Genomic DNA, 21,908 nt, shown 5'->3' on the forward strand with positions numbered 1-21,908 from the left:
GAAGATGCAGAAGAAGAAGAGGCGGTGGAGGAGGAGAACTAAAATTGATATATGCCTGGGTTATGGTAAAAATCAACTAATTGATCTGCGGCTAACATGATTTTTATCTTTTGAGAACTTAATTATTTTCTGTTTCTGTTTCGCCAGCCGTGCGAGTTGGGACTTCCAATTTGAAATCGATATGGGACTGGGGCTATATACATATCGATATCTTAACCAACTGACAGGGGACAGAAACAGCAACAGAAACTGAGATACTGGAGCGGATGCGTAGGAATGCGAAGGTCTTCGTTATGGGGCTCGATTTGAGTGGTTTCACGGTTTTACTTTGATTGGAAATGGGTTTGAAATGTTTTCAAAGTCCTTAGGGGTGTTTTGTTTTGGTACAATTAGGTGGTCAGAGTCCATGGAAAATGCATGAGGATAAGATTAGCAGAGATCAGTGTGATTTTTCAATATTTATTATTTTTTTAAATACACATTAATCACCGAACATTTTAATACAATAAATTAAGTTCTAGAATTTTTCTTAACCTTAGAAATTACAATATAATTTATATTACCTGAAAAAATAGCTACATGAAATCAACTTGAATTTCTTGCAGTGTTGCGAAAATAATTCGATTGTTAGCCCAACCCCGTTACGATTGTTTGGCCAAAAGCTATTGCCTTGAAGGGGGTCAAACGTGCGAATGGGCATTTGACGAAAATAACCAAAGCCAAATCTAATTCTTGTCTGTTGCCTTAAATGATCGAAAGTTTTATGTTGCGTGCCACAAATACGGCAGCGGAGAATTTATGTTAATATTGACTTAAAACACTCGATCAATATGCGAGTCAGCCGAGGGCAGTTATCGGTATCGTTCGATTTGGCAATGGAATTAAACTTCGATTAAAATTGAGGAAAAAAGCAAAGGCAAGGGGAAAAACAAAGTACAAATGCAAAATGTTGGTCCTAACTGGAACTCAAAGGCATTTCCAGTCGGTGCTTAAATTTTCTCTTTACTTCCAGTGAGAGAGTTTTATTTTTGGCGCCAAACTACCGCAACAGCTGTGCGATGCTCATACAGTGAGTCACAAGAGTAGTCGGTGAAAAGCAAAGAATGTTTATAGAAAAATATAATTCTTAATTTAATATGCATTTGCAAATCAAGAAAGTTGTGTATTATTATAAACCGGAGTTTTGATTTCTGGGAGCAAATAATAATTTTTCTTTAAAATAAACTTATTGGATTCCGGAGCCGATTTCCAGGAAATGTTGGCCGTCAGTCCCTATAAAACCTGAAGTGCAAAAATGTCATTGATCAATCATAAGGTCGATTCCGTGCTAAGGAATATGAGTTCTGAAACGAACTTAGATACGTAGTTGGAAAATTTGTTCCTCAAAATTTTTTTTCCAAATTTTTATTTGAGCACATTTGGTAAGTCAAAATAAGACTGCTACACAGTTCCAAATAGATACGATTAATATTTTTCGAAGATTAGCTAAATATAAATTAAATAATAGGCAGAACTAAACTTGAAAGATTATTATTTTAATAAAATCTTAATCATTTAAAGGAAAATAACAAAAAACCAAAGCTTATGAAAAAAAGAACACACCTAATCAGTTTTTGTGATTAACTTATATTGTTTTTTTTTAAATTTAAATAATGCTTTTCACTAAATAATAGTTATTTGTGAGTGAACGAATACTTATGTGACTCTCTGTAAGTGGAAGAACAGGATAAGAGAGGACTCTCTTAGCGCAGCTGTTAGTCCAGTTTTTTGTGAAGAGGGTGTGGGCATAAGAGTTTCTCTCTGCGTTTGCCATTTGGCATCCGCCACTCGAATTCTTCACTCTTCACTTTGAACTCCGCTCCGTAATGGTTGAAATCGAGGATTTTTGGAAATAGCCGACGGCAAATCATGGCCGCCTCTATTGTTGTAGTGTGGTGTGTTTGTGTGTGAATGAGTGTGCATGAGTGTGAGTGCCTTCCGTTTTTTGGGTTTTTTGCAAATTGAATCGCGCAGCCATTATTCATAATTTCCTTTGAAGAACAGGAATATGTCGATAAATGTTTTGAAGCTAAACTTCGTCATAAATAAATTAGTCATTTTCTGAAATCAATCGCCTGACTTTCCAGTTCTTATCATTTTGTATTGCATTAAGTTTTACTACCTGATGAAATCACCGACGGCAATTCAGCAAATAAAAACCCAGGGAATTTTCTTTATGATTTTTACCAAATTGATTAAAATTACTGATTAGCTTAAATTGGTACACATTAATCTTAAAACTATTAAATAAAATTTGTGATTAGACAATACAAATTTTTATATTTTAACATAGTCTCAGAAATATAATTAGTTTTTAGTTGAATTGGAAACTAAATGTATAAATATGTATTTTAAATGCAGCAAAGTCAATAACATAAAGTTGCATTTTTTAATTTTTCAAGATATTAAACCCACAAACATTTGTTTTTAATCTCTGCTAAACAAATACAAAAGTATAAAAAATCTTCAAAAATGTATACAATTTATACATATTTAAATACTCTCATATACCGCACATTAATTTTTACCAATCAGATTCATTAAGCAGCCTTTCATTTGGCTCTCAATCGATTCTCACATCAATTTAATGCACACCCTTGGACGCCAAGTTCAGTTGCCTTATTTCACCAATTGCCAAACATTGTTCTTGCGCTTCTTTAATTCAACTTTAGCTGGCTTTGGTTTTCGTAGCTGTCTTCTCGTGTCTTTCTTTTTTTGGATGGAATTGGCACTTAAGTTACTCAAGTGGAAAAAAGTTTTTGTTTTTCGTTTACTCGATATAACTATACAAAAAAAGAAAAGAAAGGAGGGAAGACCAAAAACAAACACAGATGGGGGAGAAACCCCCTTCGAACCCACTCTTTCCCTGGCGCTATCTCTTTTTCTCTGGCCTGTCAGCTGGATTTCTTCATGGGGGCTTCTACATCCCTTCCCTGGACTATTTTTGCTTGCAAAACTTTTGCCGTCTTGTTGTTGATTTTTTTTGTATTTTTGTTCGCTTCTTATATCCCATTCAATTGAAGGCTGACAGCGGCAAAAATTTTCATTATGAAATTGGATCGTTGTCAATTTGGTTGGATAAAAAAAAACGGTTACTCTGAAGGGGTGGGTTAGAACAAAACCGCCTAGGCCTTGGGTTATTATGGTTATTACTTTGCTTCCCTGAAAATTTGCCGCGCGGACAGTTAGCACCTGTTAGGCCTACAACTTTTTTATGGCCGTTCCTTTCCTCCGCTTCTTTATTACCTGTTTATCGCTGCATCTTTACAAATCGCTGTTCACCTTGAAGACGGTTCGAAAGTAGAGTGAAAAGACTGGAGCGAAAAAAACGAGCAGAGAAATACCGAAATTCCACTGTGCATCGCCTCCTACTTCTGCTTCAGTTCATAAATTAGAGTTGGCTTTCCTCTTTTTTTTCGTGGGGCTTTCAGGGGGATTTTCAGGGGTCTTCAGTTAGCCAGTGATGTGATAATTGCGGCTTGGCTCAGCTTGGCTTACTTTGTTCGCCATTTAATTGTTAGTAATTTGTGCTTTTGCGTTCTCCACTTTTCACCCCCTTGTTTTCCATTTAGTTTTCCCTTTTCATTTGGCAGTCATTTATTCATTTATGCAAGCCGCGCTTTTTTCTCGTTCGGTTTCTCTTGGCGAAATTGTTCAACAAATTCTCGCTGGCACGCATTGCTGGCTTCGGATGCCCTTTAATCCATTGTTATTATTATTGCCGGGGTTTCTTCTCCACGTTGGGGTTTTTTCTCTGCTGCTGTTCACTTTGCTGGGTGGCAATTGCAATGAATGTTGTTATTTTGGCTTCACTTGCACCTTTACGCTTCGTAGTTTGTGTCTAAGCTTTGACGTGCACTTCCTTTTCATGTTAACAGAAGCGTGACAACAACAAAAAAACCAGTAGAAATACATAACAGGCGAAGAACCAGCAGCGCCAGAAATTAACCTAAAGTTAAGCAAAATGGTAGGAAAATATATGAAGTTGGTTAAATCAGTTGCAAAAAACATGCCACAAAATAAAGTGTTATTGGAATTTGGAATATTTAGTAATTAAAAAAGGTTTGGCTTGATGCGATTATTTATAACTTGTAATTGTGATCCACCTACATGAAGCCTTAGTAAAAGTTACATTAGACCCTAGAATCCTAAAGAATTAATTAATTTTTGACGCATTGTTGGTTAACATGTTTAAATTAGTGTTGATTACTTTTTTATTACTACGCTAATGTTTTTATTGCTCTGCTTAACTTAATCGGATTCAATTCTTCCTTAAGTATGGTGATAGATAAATAATTTTATTGTAGTAATTTAATATAAATAAATTATTTATTGTCAAAAAGTGGTTAGCTGCATTTTTAAAAAGGTCTTATAGTAACAGATTATATTCTAGTATATGTCAGTATATTATAGTTCTAAATAAGTATTTTGAATCCGAAAGATTTAATGTTTGAGAGGCCACTGTACTCCAAGTAGTCCTAAAAAAACGTTCCTCTGTGCGAAATTCCCTTGTCGCCGGTTCCAAGAATACGAAACCTAAGTCCCCCCAAAAAAAAAAAACAGAAGTCGAAGAAACTGAACAAAAATTGTTACCGGGAACATTTAAAGAACCTCGAAGACCGCAAAAGAAGAACTTTGACATTTTCCTTTTTGTGATCAACGTCTGCGTTCTCTTTCACTCATCCCTGGTGAGCCTCCCCCTCTGGAAACCCCCTCTCCCCTCAGCCCATGTCACTGTGTTCAACGTTTTTCATGTTTTTGAGCGCAAAAACTTTTTGGGATTATTTTTGTGCGACTTTTAGGGCATGTGAAGTTGACTTTTTGACTTTTTCGGTAGAATAACATGGACTTTTGTTTCATCTCCGCTTCTTCCTTTTCTTTTGCACTTTTTATCGTGTGTGTTTGTGACTTTATTCATAGTTTTGTGGAGCTTTTGGGTTGACACCTTTTATTTTTTCCTTTTTTTTTGGTTGGGTTTTGCATGTGTCACAAGACCGAAACGGCGACTGCGGAAATAGAAAATTGTTTTCTCGGCGGGTAACAAGTTTGACCTTCAAACTCTGATGAGATGCCACGCCCACAATTCGAGGCAGACTTGAGTCACATATGCCGCCCCTTCAGTCCCCCTTTGTATTTGTATTTTGACGATGGCACATAAATCAAAGTCGCAAAACTACAGAAACAGAAAAGTGTCAGGCTCTTGCAAATTACTTGGAACTTGACATCGCATCGCCGTTGCCCCAAAAGTATTTTTTGGTCTTGCCTCTGGGAATGTCTTAGCATATAAACACATTCCATCTCACTCGCGCTTTTGCTGTCTCGCTCGCACAAAGAAGCGGCTCAGAAAAGTGGAGCAACATGTGTGGGTGCCTTTCAGTGGCGGGAAGATGGCAGAAGTGTTTACAGTGGGCATTCGGTATAAAGTGCCTTATCATGTCTATCGAAAACCATTTAAAGGCGTTGACTTTTTTAAAGCCTCACAAATTTATTGTAAAATAAAGTACTAGATCCGTTTTATTAATGATTCCTAATTTTAATTTTTATATTTATATTTATATTTTTCATTTTGTGTCTAAACTATTAAAGCTTTAAAATATATACATATGAGTTGAATCCCAAATTTTCGACTAGTTTTTTTAAACAATTCTTTTAGAGCGATTTCAAAAAAAGAAAAAAACAAGAAAAATAATGAATAAAACCTTTTTAAATTAATTTTGTCATTTTTAAAGCCACTCCAATATGTAAGAAATTCTTACCGCTTGTCATTTTCTATTTGTTTCTATTGACAATTTATAGTTGGAAATTGTATTCCGTATCAGCAAAGTTTCCAGAATAATAATGCAAAAAGATCCCCTAACTTTTGTATTAATATCGAAGGCAGCAATCCAAACGCTCAGCAGCCGGAAAATTACGCTAATCAGTCGCTCCACTGGCGATTAGCGAATACAAAACGAGAGCCAACAATAAATAAATAAATCAAATTCAGAACAAACAATAGAAGGAATAAGAACAAGAAGGAGGAGCAGCAGTTGAGGGGCACGAAGAAAGAGGGCAAAGTTTGCCAAGTGATTTGGATAAGTTCGATATTGCGTAGGCAAGTCTATAAACTGGCGGGGGAAAATCATCAACGGGAGGGGAGCGAGGTTTTCTTCGGAGACTGGCCAACAAATATTTTGACATTTTTCCAGCAGCGGCCATAAATCAGTCAGCGAGTGAGTGAGCGAGAAAGCAATGGACGGCTGACATGGTTTCTGTGCTCTGGACTCATAATTAGAAAATTAGTTCAAGTAACTCAAGGGGTTGGGGGAAAAGTATAAAGGGGACTAAATTTTATAAACATGGGTTAAAGTAGTAGTTGAATGCCTGATCATTAAAAGAACAGGTTTTTAGCTAACAAAAATCATTGCATACTTTCTGGTTACCAACTGAGAAGAATAGTGCAGAAGCCATAAGACTCTTGTGATTAAAATATTCGACCGATTGATATAAAATTTGCTATGCAAACGGAAACATAAAGCATATTTTATTTTAGAATAAATGTTCCCAATTTGAACTTTTAATTCAAATATAGATATATAGTTTGTAATTTTAGTACATTTCCATATGAATAGCAATGGGTAGGTATTAAAAAAAAACCTTAAAAATTATGTTTCAAGTAAATTTATGTTTAAAATTAATCCTTAAAAAAAAAATGTACTTTCGGAATTTTGTAGAATGTTTAAGCTTCAATCCATTGAGAGATATAGTGTTAAATTTAGAATAAATGATTTTTCAGGATCCCAGAGATCCATGGATGTATACTCGAATCTTTTCATCTTTCTATACTTCCGTATCCCTCTATCTCTGCATTCCTTCTGCGGATTGTCAAGTGCTAAGTGCTCGAGAGTGGCGAACTGCGCGTCACAGGAGCAACTCGAGCACTTTGACAGACTATTATGCGGAAAGGTTTCTTTCACTTTCCATGGCAGGGAACCGGAGGAACCAGACGTGAGAAGCGGAGGAGCGAAAGATGTTCGAGTCGCTGCGGAACTGTCATTTCCGTTTTACTTGTAAAATGAACATGGAAGTATTCGAGGCAGCCGACAAAGTGGCAGCAGTAGCAATGGCTATACCCATGGCCATGCTTATAGGAACAGTAGCGGGCGGAGCGGAAAGGAGCAGCTGACGCTGACTTGTTATATACTAAACTGCCCGAGGGGCGGGAATCGGGCACCGGGAATCGGAAGGTGGGAAGTGGAAGTCGGGCGGCGGTAAGCGGAAGGATGAACCAGGCCAGACAGACAGACAGAGAGAGACAGAGAGCGGCGGACGGACGGAGAGCGAGGGAGACAGACACAAGGGGGCGGACGGACGAACGGAGGGACGGACAATTGCGTTTAACGTTTTTCGCAAAAACTTTTCGCTCCGCTTTCGTTGTATTTTCTGCGCTAAAGGAAATTGCCGGCGAGTCACAGACGGAACGGAGGCAGTGTTGTTAACAATAATTTACAGAATATAGCTAAATCAAAAAATTAAAAAAATCATATAATCAGAAAGATCAAATTATGTTTACTTCCAGGGAAAGCCATACATTTTGAAAAATTAGACAAACATTTCCATTATTATTCAAATATAATAATAATTTAGATAAAAAAAACTATGTTTAACTTTAATTTACTATTATTTTCACCATCTATTAATTTATATTTGGGTTTTGCAATTACTTACTTATCCAACTGTTGAGTTAAAAAAAAAAATTAATACAATTTTTGAACAATTTTATCATAATTATGAACCCACTTCCAGTGTTAGTCTTAATCAATAATAATACAAATTATTGTCAAAGGATTCCTAAAGTAAATGAATGTAAGATTTTTTGAGCTAGAACGTAAAATACCTATACAATTTGGTATGAAGTAGCCAAAAATTAGCCAACTGGGCAGCACTTAAAGGAGGTGGGGCGGTGGGCGGTAGTAACTGAGAGAAGGGGGTGAGGTGGAGCGGGTGAGTCGGGGCAACAACGCAACCAAGCATTTCGCACTGTTCCCGCTCCGAAGGTAACAACGCAAGAAAATGCCAGGCAACAAGACAAGCAGAACTGACGTAAAAAGATTTTTGTGTTTCCCCCCGGACCGGCTGCCCCTCCACTCCCCTAACCCTTATCCATTTGGGGGTGGCGTCTGGCCGGATTGAAGCCTCATCATGAAGCTTTCGCCCTCAACGATAAATGCGAGTGCGATCTTTAAACGCTGTCCAAACGCTGCGAAGTCCATTACAAAAATTCGGAAGGGGGAGGGCATTTCAACGCGTGCGGCTTTTGATTGGAAAAAGTTGCAAAAAAATGGTGAAATTTTAATTAAATGTTAAAAATTGTAAGCGATTTGGGTTGATTTAGGCTGCTTCGGTAAACATCTGCCAAAATATTGCGTCTAGTAAATTAGAGAATTTGGTGAGGGCTAACTAATAACATATTGTATTATTTATAGTATGCTTAACATTTGTGAGTTTCATTAACTCTTTTTCTTATTTAGGATAGGTCGATTTAGGTCTTTGTTATGACTAATTAATTTTTTATGAAATACAATTATTGATTATTGTGACCCGCATAACGAAATTTCGAATTTTCTTTACAGCTTAAATCGTCCCAGTTTCTGTGAAACTACACACAACAAAATGTCAAATTCAAATTAAATTTTAAAGTTTTTGCCACAAAAAGTAAAATTTAATCGCCCAAAAGCCAAAACTTAAACATTTTCGTGTTTCCGAATTGTGACATTCACACCCCCTACAAAAAGGGGGAAAATGCTAAATTTTTTCACTTACAATGCAGAATGTCTCTGGCTAAAGAAAAACTATTAGGCGATAGAAGGGAAAATTTTAATGAAAAATCTTTTGGCCAGCATGCAAAAGCCACTTGAAAGGACCCCCTCTCTCTTCCGCCCACTCGTCCCCTCTCTTTCACGTCGGCTACCTCTCTCTTTCAGTGACATGAATGCTGACAACGTGTCTTAGTTTGCACAAAACGAGCTCAAGAGATGCAGTCAACACACACACATACACACAGGATTTTCATTACCAGGACATGGCCGCCTGTTGTTGACTCCTTTCTGCCAGTGTATGTGTGACTGTTTTCCCGGCTTGTCATGTTAAAGGAATTTTAATTTAATTACAAGCCAAGACTGAAGGCAAAAATATATGGAGGGATATGATCTAATATTTTAGACTCAAAAAAATAAATAGGCACATTAATAGATTAGCCATAAAGATACTAAATCTGTCGGCTGGATTGACACACAGAAAACAATTTTTATTGACTTCCCTAAATTATGTAACCAAAATAACAAGCAATAATCAAACTCACGTATCAAGGATAAATACAACATTTAAAATTAAATTTAACTTACATAATATTAATTTCCCACCTGTAGACTTAAAACTGATTATACTTTCAGTGCAACTTTAAATTTCCCCTGTCTTTTGTTGATAATCAATAATAAAAATCAAGTCCGCATAAATCATTTCCTCCTGTCTAGCTAGATTGCTTATCGCACTTGTCTGGGAAATTAGAAAAACTTCAGGCAGCCCCTTCCATAAGTCTATTTTCAATTTTCATAATTTTCGGTTGAGAGAATTGCGCCGTCGGCGTTGACACCAAAATCAATATCTACGAAAATTCCTTGCAGGCTGTTTTTCTACAGGTATTTTTTTCATAGCTCAAATGCTTTGTCATATCCTTGCCCCCCCAAAGTTGTACCCCTCATTTCGGGACTCCACACTCTGTGGCAAGGCCGCACGTTCGTGCGTTCGTGCCAAAAAATAATTTCCTACTTGCCAGACGCAGCAGCAAAGTAAGGAATGATCGCAGGGGCAAAGAGGCAAAGGATGAGGCAGCATCCGAGGGGCAACTTGAGCGCACTTATTGTTATCAACGGCTGAAATATGGCATTTTAATTTTATTAGCTGCCTTTACATGCAGCACACTCCCAAGCCAAATAAATGTGCGGATGATGATGGCCATGGTGACGATGACAATCTCCCAGCGCGACAATGGGATCAAATGGATTTTTGAAAGCACTTGAGATGGCGAAAGGGAAGCTATCGTTAAGAAACGATTTTTATTTAATAGCAATTCTACCGAATATCATGATAATAGGGATTAGAAAATACTTGACTGCATCGAAATATTAAAGCTGAAAATTTGTAAAACGCTCGTTACGCTACACTCAGAAAACAAAGTAACCTAAGTTTGTGGGAATATTAACGTTAGGATAAGCCTACGTTTTTTAGTCTTTCTATTAGGCCAAATATTGCTTAGACTTATTTTTTAGGTTTATGCGATGCTAAATACTTTCAAAACTAATGTCTAACGATTTGAATTCAAGTATTTAACATATATTTGTAACTATTCCAAATAAGGGATATATTTCCCCAATCGAATGCCCATTGGCCCCCATAGTACGGGTTGTTATTGTTCTGGTTTTGATTGTTTTTGGTTTTTTTGGTCCCTCCACTTTTCGACAGTTTCATGGAGATTGCTGAGGATGGTGGTATTTTGTAGGGGGTGTCAGAGAAACAGAGAGTTTCTCTTTTAACTGCGCATGGCGAGAATCTCTAAGAGAATCGGGATTGAATTAACAGGGAATGGGGAGCTATCAAAGAGCCATAAAGTTATAGTTGCCACAGCAATGAAGTCATTTACCAAAAGTTTATTGCTAGTTGAAAATTGCGTTATTATTATGTGGCTACTCCTGCTCTTTATCTCTCTCTCTCTTTCTTGACCCCGATGCCGTTCTCTTAAGAAAAATAATTTATTACGCCTTGATTGAACCCCACTTTTCCTACCGCCCCTTTGTTGTCATTTTGGGGCTTCTGTTAAGCATTTTCGAGCGCCAGCCAAAACGCTCCCAAACAAGAGGAAGAAGCCGATGGAAAAGAGCAGCAGAAAGTGCGGAAAATACGGAAAATACTTTTGTGTTTTGGTTTGGCTCCTAAGGCGGCCAACAAAACTGGAGGCATCTCTAGTTGGCAATTTCGCAGCGTCGAGTCGAGAGAGATTCGAGCGCAATAATTTTCCGGAGAAAAACGTGGCAAAAAAGCGATAAAGTATCTTCGAATCATTTTCCGTCGGCAAATGAGTTTTGGCCATTGCGAAAAATTAGCATAAACAGAGTGTCCGACTGATTTTAGCCAAATGTGCGGCTGACACGGCCAATGGATCTGAGTCCCATCCCGCCCCCCTCCGCGTCTTCACCCCCCTCCGGCCGTATCGAGCGAACATGTGCCCCATAACTCCCTTCGAGCTACTGTCCACGATTATCCTCGAAAAGCGAAAATTACGGCCGTCTACTAAGCGGAAAAAGTATCGCAAATAGCCGAAAATTGAACTCAGTTCCTTTTTTCCCCCAACTCATCCATTTTCCGGAGGTTTCAGTTCGACGGAAAGTGTCGCTCAATCCACAGCAGGTAAAATGCCCATCTTACTTCTTTAGTTTCTGTTTCTGTTCCTGTTTATTTTTTCCTAGGTCTATTAAAAGTTCTATAAAGTTTCGAAACAGCTGCTGGGGCGAAAGTTTCCCGCTCAGCAAGTGTCGAAAATGCTTTGTATAAATAATTTCTGTGGCTACATACAGTTTGGTTTTGTTTTGCCGCAATTCGTTGGGGTCACAGTGCATTATTTTGATGAGGTCCCGGAGAAAGTTGTTTACGTTTCTCTTGATTTTACCATGGGAATTATTGTTACTATAAAGATTTGATTATGAATTTTATAAATAAGTATGGGCTTAAATTATATAATGAAAATAATTTTTTTAGTTTATAACTTACTTCTTCCTTGAATGCTTAAAATTAGTTTATATTTGGTTACATGTGATAAACCATTTTATATACCATTTTTAAGTACTATAAAAAAACAATTCAAATTCATCCTACTTGTTTCAAGAAGATGGATTCAATAAAAATATTTTTATTACGGCAAATATTATTTGCTTAAATATTTCGCTTGGTATGTTAAACTTTCATTTTGTATATTTATTTTTTCCATTCACTTCTTGCTTTCGCTGAGCTATTTTCAGAACTATTTTCCATTGAGCGTCTTGCACAGCTGAAATCTGTTCAATTTACCACAAATATTCCTTGGGTTGGCAATATAGGAATACCTGGCCTCCGGTCGCCGCTGCCCCCTTCCGTTTTGCCCTGCTTTTTTTTCGTGGCGCCCCGCATGTCACCGAAAAAAAGGAAATGTAATGCATTTCCACCGCTGCTGCCACATTGAAAATGGAATTGAGCAATGCAACAACAATGAAATGTGTGTAACGCATGAGATGAAATGAAATGCAACACGCGCTGAGGGCAAAAAAAAATAAAGAAAGAAATTTACAAAAACGAGAATTGAAAATCAGGCGAGCGAAAAGCGAAAAAAAGGAAGCAAAACAGCAGACCGGGAAAAAAAGAATTTTAAACATGGCGCGAACATAATGTCCTGTGTCCTTGCCTGTCGCCGTCTCACTCTTCTGCCCCTCTCTTTCCTTGCGAATTTCCCGCCTGTTGTTGTTGGGAAAATCGAACATTGATTTATGGCGTGTGCGAATGTCGGGGAGGCAAAAAAAAAGTATATATAGGGGGAAAAGGGGCTGACAACGATGATGCTGATGAGCTGGAATTGTTTTTGATATGTCCCAGGCGGAGAGCAAGGGAGAGGGAAGACGAGACAGAGCGAGACGGACGAAGCGACAGATGCAGGTCGGTTACATGAACGAAACGAATATCGGAATATGTGTCCGTACATTTACAGGACCGATTCTCGGGGTCCCTCATTGCCTCGATTATTATTATTATTTGTGACAAACGGAGGGAAGATGTCTTCCCTCTCTGTCGATCGGATATCTCCCTCTCGCTCCCTCCCGCTTCCCTCATTTCGCATTCATCGATGTTGCATTTACAACAAGAGCAGCCGCAAAACAACAATAAAAGGGAGAAAAAATTGCAAATGCAATTCGTAACGCATAAATTTAAAAAACACAAAAATGAGACAGTGGCGGGGTGAAAAGGGGGGGCCCAAGCGAACGCGTGTCACATGTCGATTTTCGATTGTTCGCAAATTAATATATAAAACACAACGATGCGGTCTGGCTTTTCTGCGGTTCCTCCGCTTTTCCACGTGTCCCCGAATTTACATTTCCCCCCCTCAACGCATTTACATGATACAATTGCGGATATTGAAAATGTATCGATTTGTTAGCTGAGTCTGAAATTGTCAGAAGCTTCATTTTAAACAACAATTTTAATTCAAAGTGAATAAATAATTTTTGGGCTGAACCAATACGAGGAGCTTAAGCTTTAACAAGTGGTTAATAACTATAGTGTACATAAATTTGTAAACGAGATATCAGAGATTGTAATTCTAAGATGGGCTAAAAATAAATTTTATATAAAATGAATATTCAATACTTATCTTTAATTGCATTTTAAACTCCACATGATCCCCAGATTTAATAATCAAACCTATGCTTTTTCGCCACTTAAACGCTTCCTGGAAAGCTCGTTTCAACGGAATTTCTCCTCGCCAATAGCCCAAATTCTCAACAAATTAGCTCCATCTAGCACTCTACGTCCAAGTCGCCAATCCGCCCCATCGATCCCTGTCTCCACACTAAATCTATCTAACTAAATCTAAACTCGTTTGGGCCCGCCATTGCCGACGGCCAAACACGCGCTGGTAATTGCAGCAATTGGCGCTCATTTCTCTGTCATAAATATCTTTTTGGCCAGCTCCAGTCCGGACTGGCGCAAATTATCGCATCATGCATGGCCGTCGAAGGGGGCGTTTGGGATGGGGGCGGAATAAATTGTAAATCACCTTCACACCAAAGACGGGCGGAAAACCGATTTTCCAACACTGCCCCCAAGGTCAGAGAGTTTGCACTAGAAAAGCGAGTTAATAAATTACGTGTAAAACAACGTGTGAACTAACATAAATAATTTTCGATGAGCCCACTCTTGCACATTTCCCAGTCACTCCTAGGAACAATCGATTAAGCGTAGATAAAAATCAATTTGCGGCCATAATAAATTGCTCAACTACCAGGAGCATAAGCCCCAGCTCTCCACTCCGCCTGTTGCAGCAATTTAGCTTAATTTTGCCAGACTCTCAGCAGTCCCTCGAACAAATTGGCCCGCAAGGTGAACCCAGAGTAAAAACAGGATAAATAAAATAAACCGAACTCTTCATAAGGAGCCCAGGCAAAGCAGCGAAAAAATTTACAAACATTGTAATCACGGGTTAAATATCGCCAAAGCCAGGGCCAGCTGCTCGGAGTCCACAGCCATCTTAACCCCGAAAGTATCTAAAGTTGAGAATCTTCCACCTTGGCGGAGTGGCCGAGAAGCGGGGAGAGGTCCGTGGATTAATCACCGCGGGCAGGGCAAGCCCCAGACTCCAAGGCCCCGTCGGACCCAGTCTGAAGCCTCGACTCCCACTCCAACTCCACTTCATCTGCAACTGCAGCTGGAAGTCTTCGGGTGAAGCTCAGTCCCATCCACTTGCCCAGTGCTCGCCGAGATCACGATTCACAACTTAATCCCAACCAGCTAGCTCAGCCGGTTTCCCTTGCCCTCCTCCTGCACTCAAAAAAGTTACCATGGTGTTTAAAATTTATTGTATTGTTAATTCCCTAGACTTGAATCAAGTTTTTTTAAAATACAATTACATCAAATATAATTATTAAAAAAAAAAAAACAATTTTATGCACTTATAAAAAAATTAATAATTAACAACAAATTTTGTTTTAATTCAAACAGTTTAGTTGTTATTTGTATTTAAGTGGATTTAATAATTTCAAAAAGTAATACAAATATTAAAAACTATAACGGTGTTTTCTCGTCGACATGGAAAACCAAAAGTAGGGCTCAAACTGTAAGATGCAAGCCCGTTTCTCGTCTTAAAATCTACATTTAGTTTATCATAAAAACAAAATATGTCATTACACAACACATCCAGTAATATTTAAACAGTATAATTCTAACAAATTTGAATATAATGTTTATTTACAATTTTTTCCCGGTGCAAATCATCTTCCATCCACAACTGCAGCTTCATCTAGAAAGGTGCAGCATCGTTTGTCCATTTGTTTCTGATGCTTTTGTTGCGTTTTGTATTTTGTTCATTTCACATTTTTATTTAACATCCGCAAATCGTCTGCCGCCCTCTCTTTTTTTTGCAGCCACGCCCCCCGATTCGTGGAGGCCAAGCAATGCAAAAAAGTGGCCAACTGATTCATCGAATCCGAAACAAAATGAATTCATTTGTGAGCGCACAGAGCCGTCGGGCAAGAGGGGGCAGTGGGCTTTCAGGGGGGAGGGGAGGAGCGGCCTTTTCTAATTGAAGTGTTTGTCTAGACCCCGGAGCGGTGAATGTTGCAAGTGATTAACAAATGGAAGGCAGAGTAGATGTAGATGCTCCGAGCACAGAGGTTGGCTTGTTAAACGATCCGAAACGGAAGATGGGAGATTGGATGAAAGGATCCAAACTGGTGCTCATGATTGTTTTTCATATGTCCGTTTTAATATACTAACTAAAACCATATACATATGTGGCATTAAGCTTCTTCTCAGGGCATTTCAATAAAACTTAAAATTGCTTATTAATATGTGAATTAATTATATAATTTATAACTAACGCGTGATACGAAGGAATTATTTAATATTGATTAGCTACTGATCCGATTATCAAATTTACATGTTAAGAAACTTTATAATTTTTAAAAATACATACATAACACACACATTTTCTAAAAATACATAATTAAAGGCAATAGCCTTTAAAATTAAAATTATTGTATTTTTGATAAACATATATATATGCTATTTTTAATCAATTTACTTTGTAAAGTAAGTAAATTGCTATCCATATGCAACGCATCCCCTATTTAGTTAGACAAACTTTAATATTTTTAAACAAAACTGGGTTTTAACGTTCAAACGACAAACGGCAGTCAGAAAGCGGAAAACCACCCAGAAAAAAAACAACAGCTCGTCGTGCACTTTTATCAGTGGGTAATAATTCATTACACACTTTTTCGCCTCCCCTTTCCCCGCGCCCTTTTCCTTGAACCATCAGCGGGCATCGGAAGTGCTGCATTTACCGCAATCGACGGCCATTTTTCCCATGCTCCTGGGAGTGGAAAATGGGAAGGGGGAAACGGGATCGGTCAGTTAGCGAGAAAAACGGTATGAAAAGCTAGCCGGGATGAGGTCGAAGTCCAGGTGATAAGACATACGCACCTAGGAAAAGGGAAGAAAAACAAGTAAAAAAGGATAAGCCGGGATAAGCCACTCAATTAACTAATTGTCCTCAAATGATATTCATTAGAGGAAAAGCCCGGCTAGCGGGATGTTTGGGGGAGGAAAACCAGCCTGATGGATAAGATTTCAGTTATCGTAGGACCAAAAAAAAGAGGTCCAAGCGGGGCCATAAATCAATGTAACTGTCAACGTCAACGGCGTCAATAGTTGAGTGCGAGTGTGAGTGGGAGAGCACTAGTGGCGGAAACCACCCCCGAACGTGTGCCACGCCCCCAACCCCAAAGGACAAAGTCCGAAGGACTGATGAGGGAAGTTGGCTTTTTGCATTACAACTAGATGATGTCAGCAAATATGAAATGGCCAAATTGTTTCAAAGTGTCAAAGGAGAATGCGCACACATCTAAATACATATAATGCAATGTCCTTATGAGTGTTCTCACTTCCTTTGGCCCAAGCCAAACAGGATATTACAAGCTGCTTGTGGGGAAATTAGATCTTCACAACTGCCTCGTTGTTACAGAATCTTTCACACAATTTTCCCAAGCAGCAGAAGGGAATTGAAAAGAGGAAAGAGGGTATGGAGCAGGAGATTGGGTAGCCATGTATGTCAAAGGTCCCACGAGGGCATCGGTGGCGCCACTAAAATACATGTTGCACTTAATTGGAATGATTTCGTCTGTGAAATATGACTTCTGGATGGGTCCCCCGATTTTGAAAGGGGAGAATCGGTATCTGGTTATGGTTAAAGCAAATTTGGAATTCCATTTTTGGGGATGAAAGTGTTTGATTTCGATGTGGTTTAATTTCAGGAAATTAAACTTGGACATTGTGGATTACTTATAATTGTGTTTAATTTGGTACACAAAAATAACAAGGAAATTAGATAGAATAATGGGTCATTCACTGTTATTAATTTAATATGCTATTTACTAAAGGATGTAGCGATCATAAAATTTTACAAAAGTTTAGTGGTTTGTTTTCTGATAAATTCCTTTCTATTATTTAAGTCAATGTTGTTAAAATCGCGTTGTTGTTTAGCAAAATAAAGAAACTAAGCACATTAAATAAAAAATCGAAAATATTTTTAAAACATTTAACAAATTAAACACCCACTATTTTAAAGCTTCTACCAATTAATGGATATAGTAATCCAGTTTTTACACAAAAAACCAACTCCATCCATCATATCCACTGCTTGTAGCCCACTCTCCATATGATCTCTTAGTTATGCATCTAACAAATTGAACTAATTTCCTATGCTCACCTCTTTGTCATTGCAGGTAAACACGCAACCACTTTTCAACCCGCCAAAAGACAGGGACGGACTATCCTGCGATGCCATCTCTGTCCGTCCCGCCGAGTAAGGCATATGTTGGGGAGAGGGGCTCTGAGGGGGATTCTGGGATGGGTAGCTGAATGGGATACATTTCAAATACCTTAAATGCGCAGGCAGCATTCCAGCAGTTGGCTATATCTGATTTCTGTCAACATTAAAATTGCAGACCTGACAATGCAACGGACAAAAGAACCGAACCAAAGCGAACTGAACCGAACCGAACTAAGTAACCCACAGATAGAGTGACAGGATACAGAATAATGTGGGGAACCGATGGGTTTTTGGTGAAGAGAAGGGGGAAGAAGAAATAAGCTTTGGCCAATTGGCCAAGTGTATTCCTAGGCGATAACACAATGGCTAAAACGCCCCAAACTGGTTGCCGGGGAGCCAGTGAGTGGCAACAGAGATTATAAATTGAAATTGAGTTCATAAAACACGAATCAGCAAAACGTTTAACATCTTTATTTCTGCGAAATGGCAGAGACACAAACCGACAAACCGACGTCTCGAAGGCAATCGCAATCGCATTGGCAATGGCATTGGCATTGGCTTTGGCACTGCCAGCCACAGATGGAAGTAAGACCCGGGCCAAGGTGCGATTTCCTCGACTTCTTCGACTGCTCCTCGAATGCAATCAAACAAGCGCTAGTCAATTGCAGCCATGTCGATTCCTTCTCCGGGCATCCAGCATACAGCATCCAGCATACAGCATCCAACATCCAGCATCCCGACCATCATCTCCCAGGCAGGCAGCCTGCCAACTCAGTCTGGCCAAGAGACTCGATTCTCGGTTCTCGGTTCTCGGCCAATACCCAGACCAGCAAATAGACAGACAGATGTACGCGAGTGCGAGCAACCAGGCTGCCAAAGTGCTGGAGGACCATCGTGCTGAAGAGATGGGCTACCATGGGCCCAGCAGATGGAATACCGAATAAAAGATGCAGGCGTTTAGCTGGGTTTCGACATTGAGTCAATTCTGGGAAACACTAAGATATTACATAATAACATACCAAATTCAAATTGCTTTTGGAACTTGATAACTATGGAAACGAAGGCAACCAATGAGGAAGGGCAACTCATTTAGGCCAGTAATGGCCCATGTTTTCAGATGTGCCTAGTTTTAAACTTCACAGCTAAACTATGTAAATTGTAGCCAAATGATTTTGAAGGCAATCATATACGCTGTTGTATAAGAAAGATGAAAATTCCAAAAATTTCCACCATAGACAATTAGGTTAAAAATGTTTCCTAAGATTTGTAGGGTAGGCAAACTGTATTTTCACTAGTCACCTTAATACACAATTTCTTGAGGAAATATAAATGTTATTATAATACAATAATCACACCCATAATTATATTTACATTTCAAACCCAAAAAACACTTCAGTTCACTCCACTGTTTGGAGCTTTTTTTGGGATGCTGTGTGAGCATCTTGAATGCGGAATGTGCACGCGTTGAATTTCTTGTAGACGTGCGATAAAAATTTGCGACATTGCAACAGTTTGGCGAACGTGCGAGCCCGTCGAAGGTGATGCCGGAGTTTCCCTGTCCCCCCCGCACCCGCGCTCCCATTGTCCCCCTTCGGCATGCCCCTGCTTTATTGGCAGCTCTTAGCATAAGGCCGCTGCAGGGCCAAAAAGCAGATGACACTACCCGATACTCCTAATCTGCGTGAATAAAAATGTAAATGAATTGAAGATTGCCCCGGACGGCATTTATGAGCTATGACCACTTAAGGGGGCCGTGGCCGGGAGGGGGGCGTGGCGGACAAAACGTGGACACAAGTGACAAGTGCGATTAGGTCGGGACCATGGGTGCACTCTTCTTTTTTTTGGATTTAATAAGCCGCGACAGGCAGGTGAACAGCGCTAAAACAGTGCGGTACGTAATACAAATGGTGACTGCACCTCTTGGTCAAGGGGAAGAGACCCCAAAAACCAGTCCGATCTGATGGTAATATCCCATGCCATCCAGAGTCGGCCAAAACTAACGGAGCTGAGCCGCCGAATCGGGTTGAAGGCTCACATCCAAAGTCGGCACAAACATGTTTTCACTTCCCGGACGAAAGCTTACCAAAATGAGAAAAATAAAGGAGAGAAAACACACACGGCAATCTAAATGCCACCAAATGGGTTCAGGGTCGGTGCGAAAGGGGGTTGTTTGTTCTTTAAATAGCATCTTCATCTTAGTTAGAAGTTTACCATTTGACCTATTTTGTATTTTATATTTAAAACTAAAGAAACTCTTCTAAAAACCACATAAAATAAAACGAATTACAGTCTAAAAATATATTTTCAAAAAGGGTTAAAATGGTATAAAAGGGAGTCTTAAAAAATTTTAAAATGGATAATTTCTGTAAAGAGATGTGTTTCGACTCTCGTTTTAGATTTGTAACATTCGCAACTAATACGGAATAACTAGTAAATTTCATTTTGCCATCCATCCCCTTTTTGAACGCCCCTGACCGACCATCTAAGACTGCCATTTCATGATGGCTTCGATGCTAAAGTGTTTGTCGATAAACCAGGGCGAAGGTGATGGGGAAAAAACAGGGTGAGGAGACGTGAGAGGTGTGCGATTGACCAAGGCGCATATAATAAAAATTAAATCGCACAATATAAAAACGCTCAAGCCAGAACGGTGGAAAAGGAGCAGGATGGAGGGTCCTAAAGCGAAGACGGGTCGAAATGAAAACGTAAGCGGAAAAATCGAGTCACGAACATTGAAATATGTGTTGTCCACGGCCCCAGAGAGCTGATGAGGATGTGGATGTGGATGTGGATGCGGAGGACATGGACATGGCATCGACTGATAAATGCGTGGAAAATGCAACAGCTGCCAGAGCTGGATAAGAGCGCTCCGCACCAGCAGGCAGTCGCCAGGAGTAGTGGATGTGGATGTGGATGTGGAAGTGGAATAAGAAGGCAAAGCGGCGGAGGAAGATTTTCCAGAGGTTTAGTAGCTGAGGCGGCCGCGGCTCTGTTGGTAAACAAATCATTTGAAAGGATTTTCACACACAATCCATCTTCGTTGGACCGCTGACTGAGCCACACTGAGATCTGTCTCAATCTGTGCACTCTAAAAAATCACACAGGCAATAATTATATAACTCTAGGAATTAAAAAAGCAAGGGTATACAGCATATGAGAAAGATCGGTTTTTTATTTACAACCACAAGAACAGTTTTTAAGTTGATTAAAACTTAACTATAACTATAACATTTTCCTTCAATTTTTTCAATTTTAGAATTCCTACTAAATGAGTAAAGTTTTAATATTTTTCTAGAATTGTAACGCAAAGGGCTAAATAATTTGATAGTTATACTTTGTATGTTAGATTATTAAAAAAATTTATGTACATTTTAACTAAGGCCAAACTATTTCTCCCAGTGCAGCTCAGCCATCTTACTCTCTCCGACACTATCCCTTTTGAGCGACAGGCAACCTGTTTGTTCGCCTGCACAAAGGATCAACTCCTTTTGAGGCGAAAGTGTTCAGGACAAAAGGGCAACTCGGATTAGAGGCAGGACAAAAAAAGAGAAAGTTGGCATTGTCGTTCAGGATTTTCGCAAAATATCAATAGGCAAAACATTGACTCGCTGAGAGAAAAGAACTTATGCAATTGCTTCGCTGCAGTTACAGTTTCACAGCGGTGCTGCAGGAACAAGGACAAATGGCAAGGACACGCATGCAGTTGGTCTGACTTTTGTCCTTAATTTCGGGCCTAGCGTAATCTTATGTAATTCCTGAGCCACGCGAAGGTCAACGGAAAGGGCAAGTTATTCAGAGTTTTATGACTACCGATCCTTAATCCTCGTTTTCCAAGAGGCAGTGGTGTGGGAAGGAGGCGTGTGGTCAGCTAACTGTAGCAAGGTCAATGGCTGTGTCCTCATTATGTCTATGGTCATTACTTTAATGATAATTTTTACGACCTCCTAAGTGGCGATCATTTTTGTGTCTAGACGTGTTGGGAAATTTATAATTCAGTTTTTTTACGCTGCTTTCATTTGGTCTGCATATGCAACAGTTTATTTTGCAATATGTGGAATTTTCAGGGAATGTTTTAAAGACATATTGACTGGAAGATATATGAATAATGTGGATACAACAAAAATGTACCAATGCGTTACTTAAATTTCGATTAAAGCTTGTTTTTCAAATTTAATTAAAAAATAAAATAGTGTATCTGGATTAGTTTGTTCTCTTCTAAATAATAAAATTCAAACCAAGCACAAACGTATTTCCAAAACATAAC

The 21,908-nt window shown here is 39.0% G+C and overlaps 2 protein-coding genes across 4 annotated transcripts in view; both read left to right on the forward strand.

Annotated features, from left to right (window-relative positions):
* The window catches only part of LOC108037003 (homeotic protein antennapedia), a 116,096-nt gene that overhangs the window by 33,893 nt on the left and 60,295 nt on the right, over positions 1–21,908 (forward strand). The gene's annotated exons all lie outside the window — the stretch shown is intronic.
* On the forward strand, positions 10,971–11,390 carry LOC123037275. Its single transcript, XM_044457326.1, has one exon. It carries the CDS (start codon positions 11,295–11,297, stop codon positions 11,388–11,390), a length of 96 nt encoding a protein of 31 aa, XP_044313261.1. The 5' UTR covers positions 10,971–11,294.

Source organism: Drosophila rhopaloa, unplaced genomic scaffold, assembly GCF_018152115.1.
Source record: "Drosophila rhopaloa isolate 14029-0021.01 unplaced genomic scaffold, ASM1815211v1 contig_155, whole genome shotgun sequence".
Lineage (NCBI taxonomy): Eukaryota > Metazoa > Arthropoda > Insecta > Diptera > Drosophilidae > Drosophila > Drosophila rhopaloa.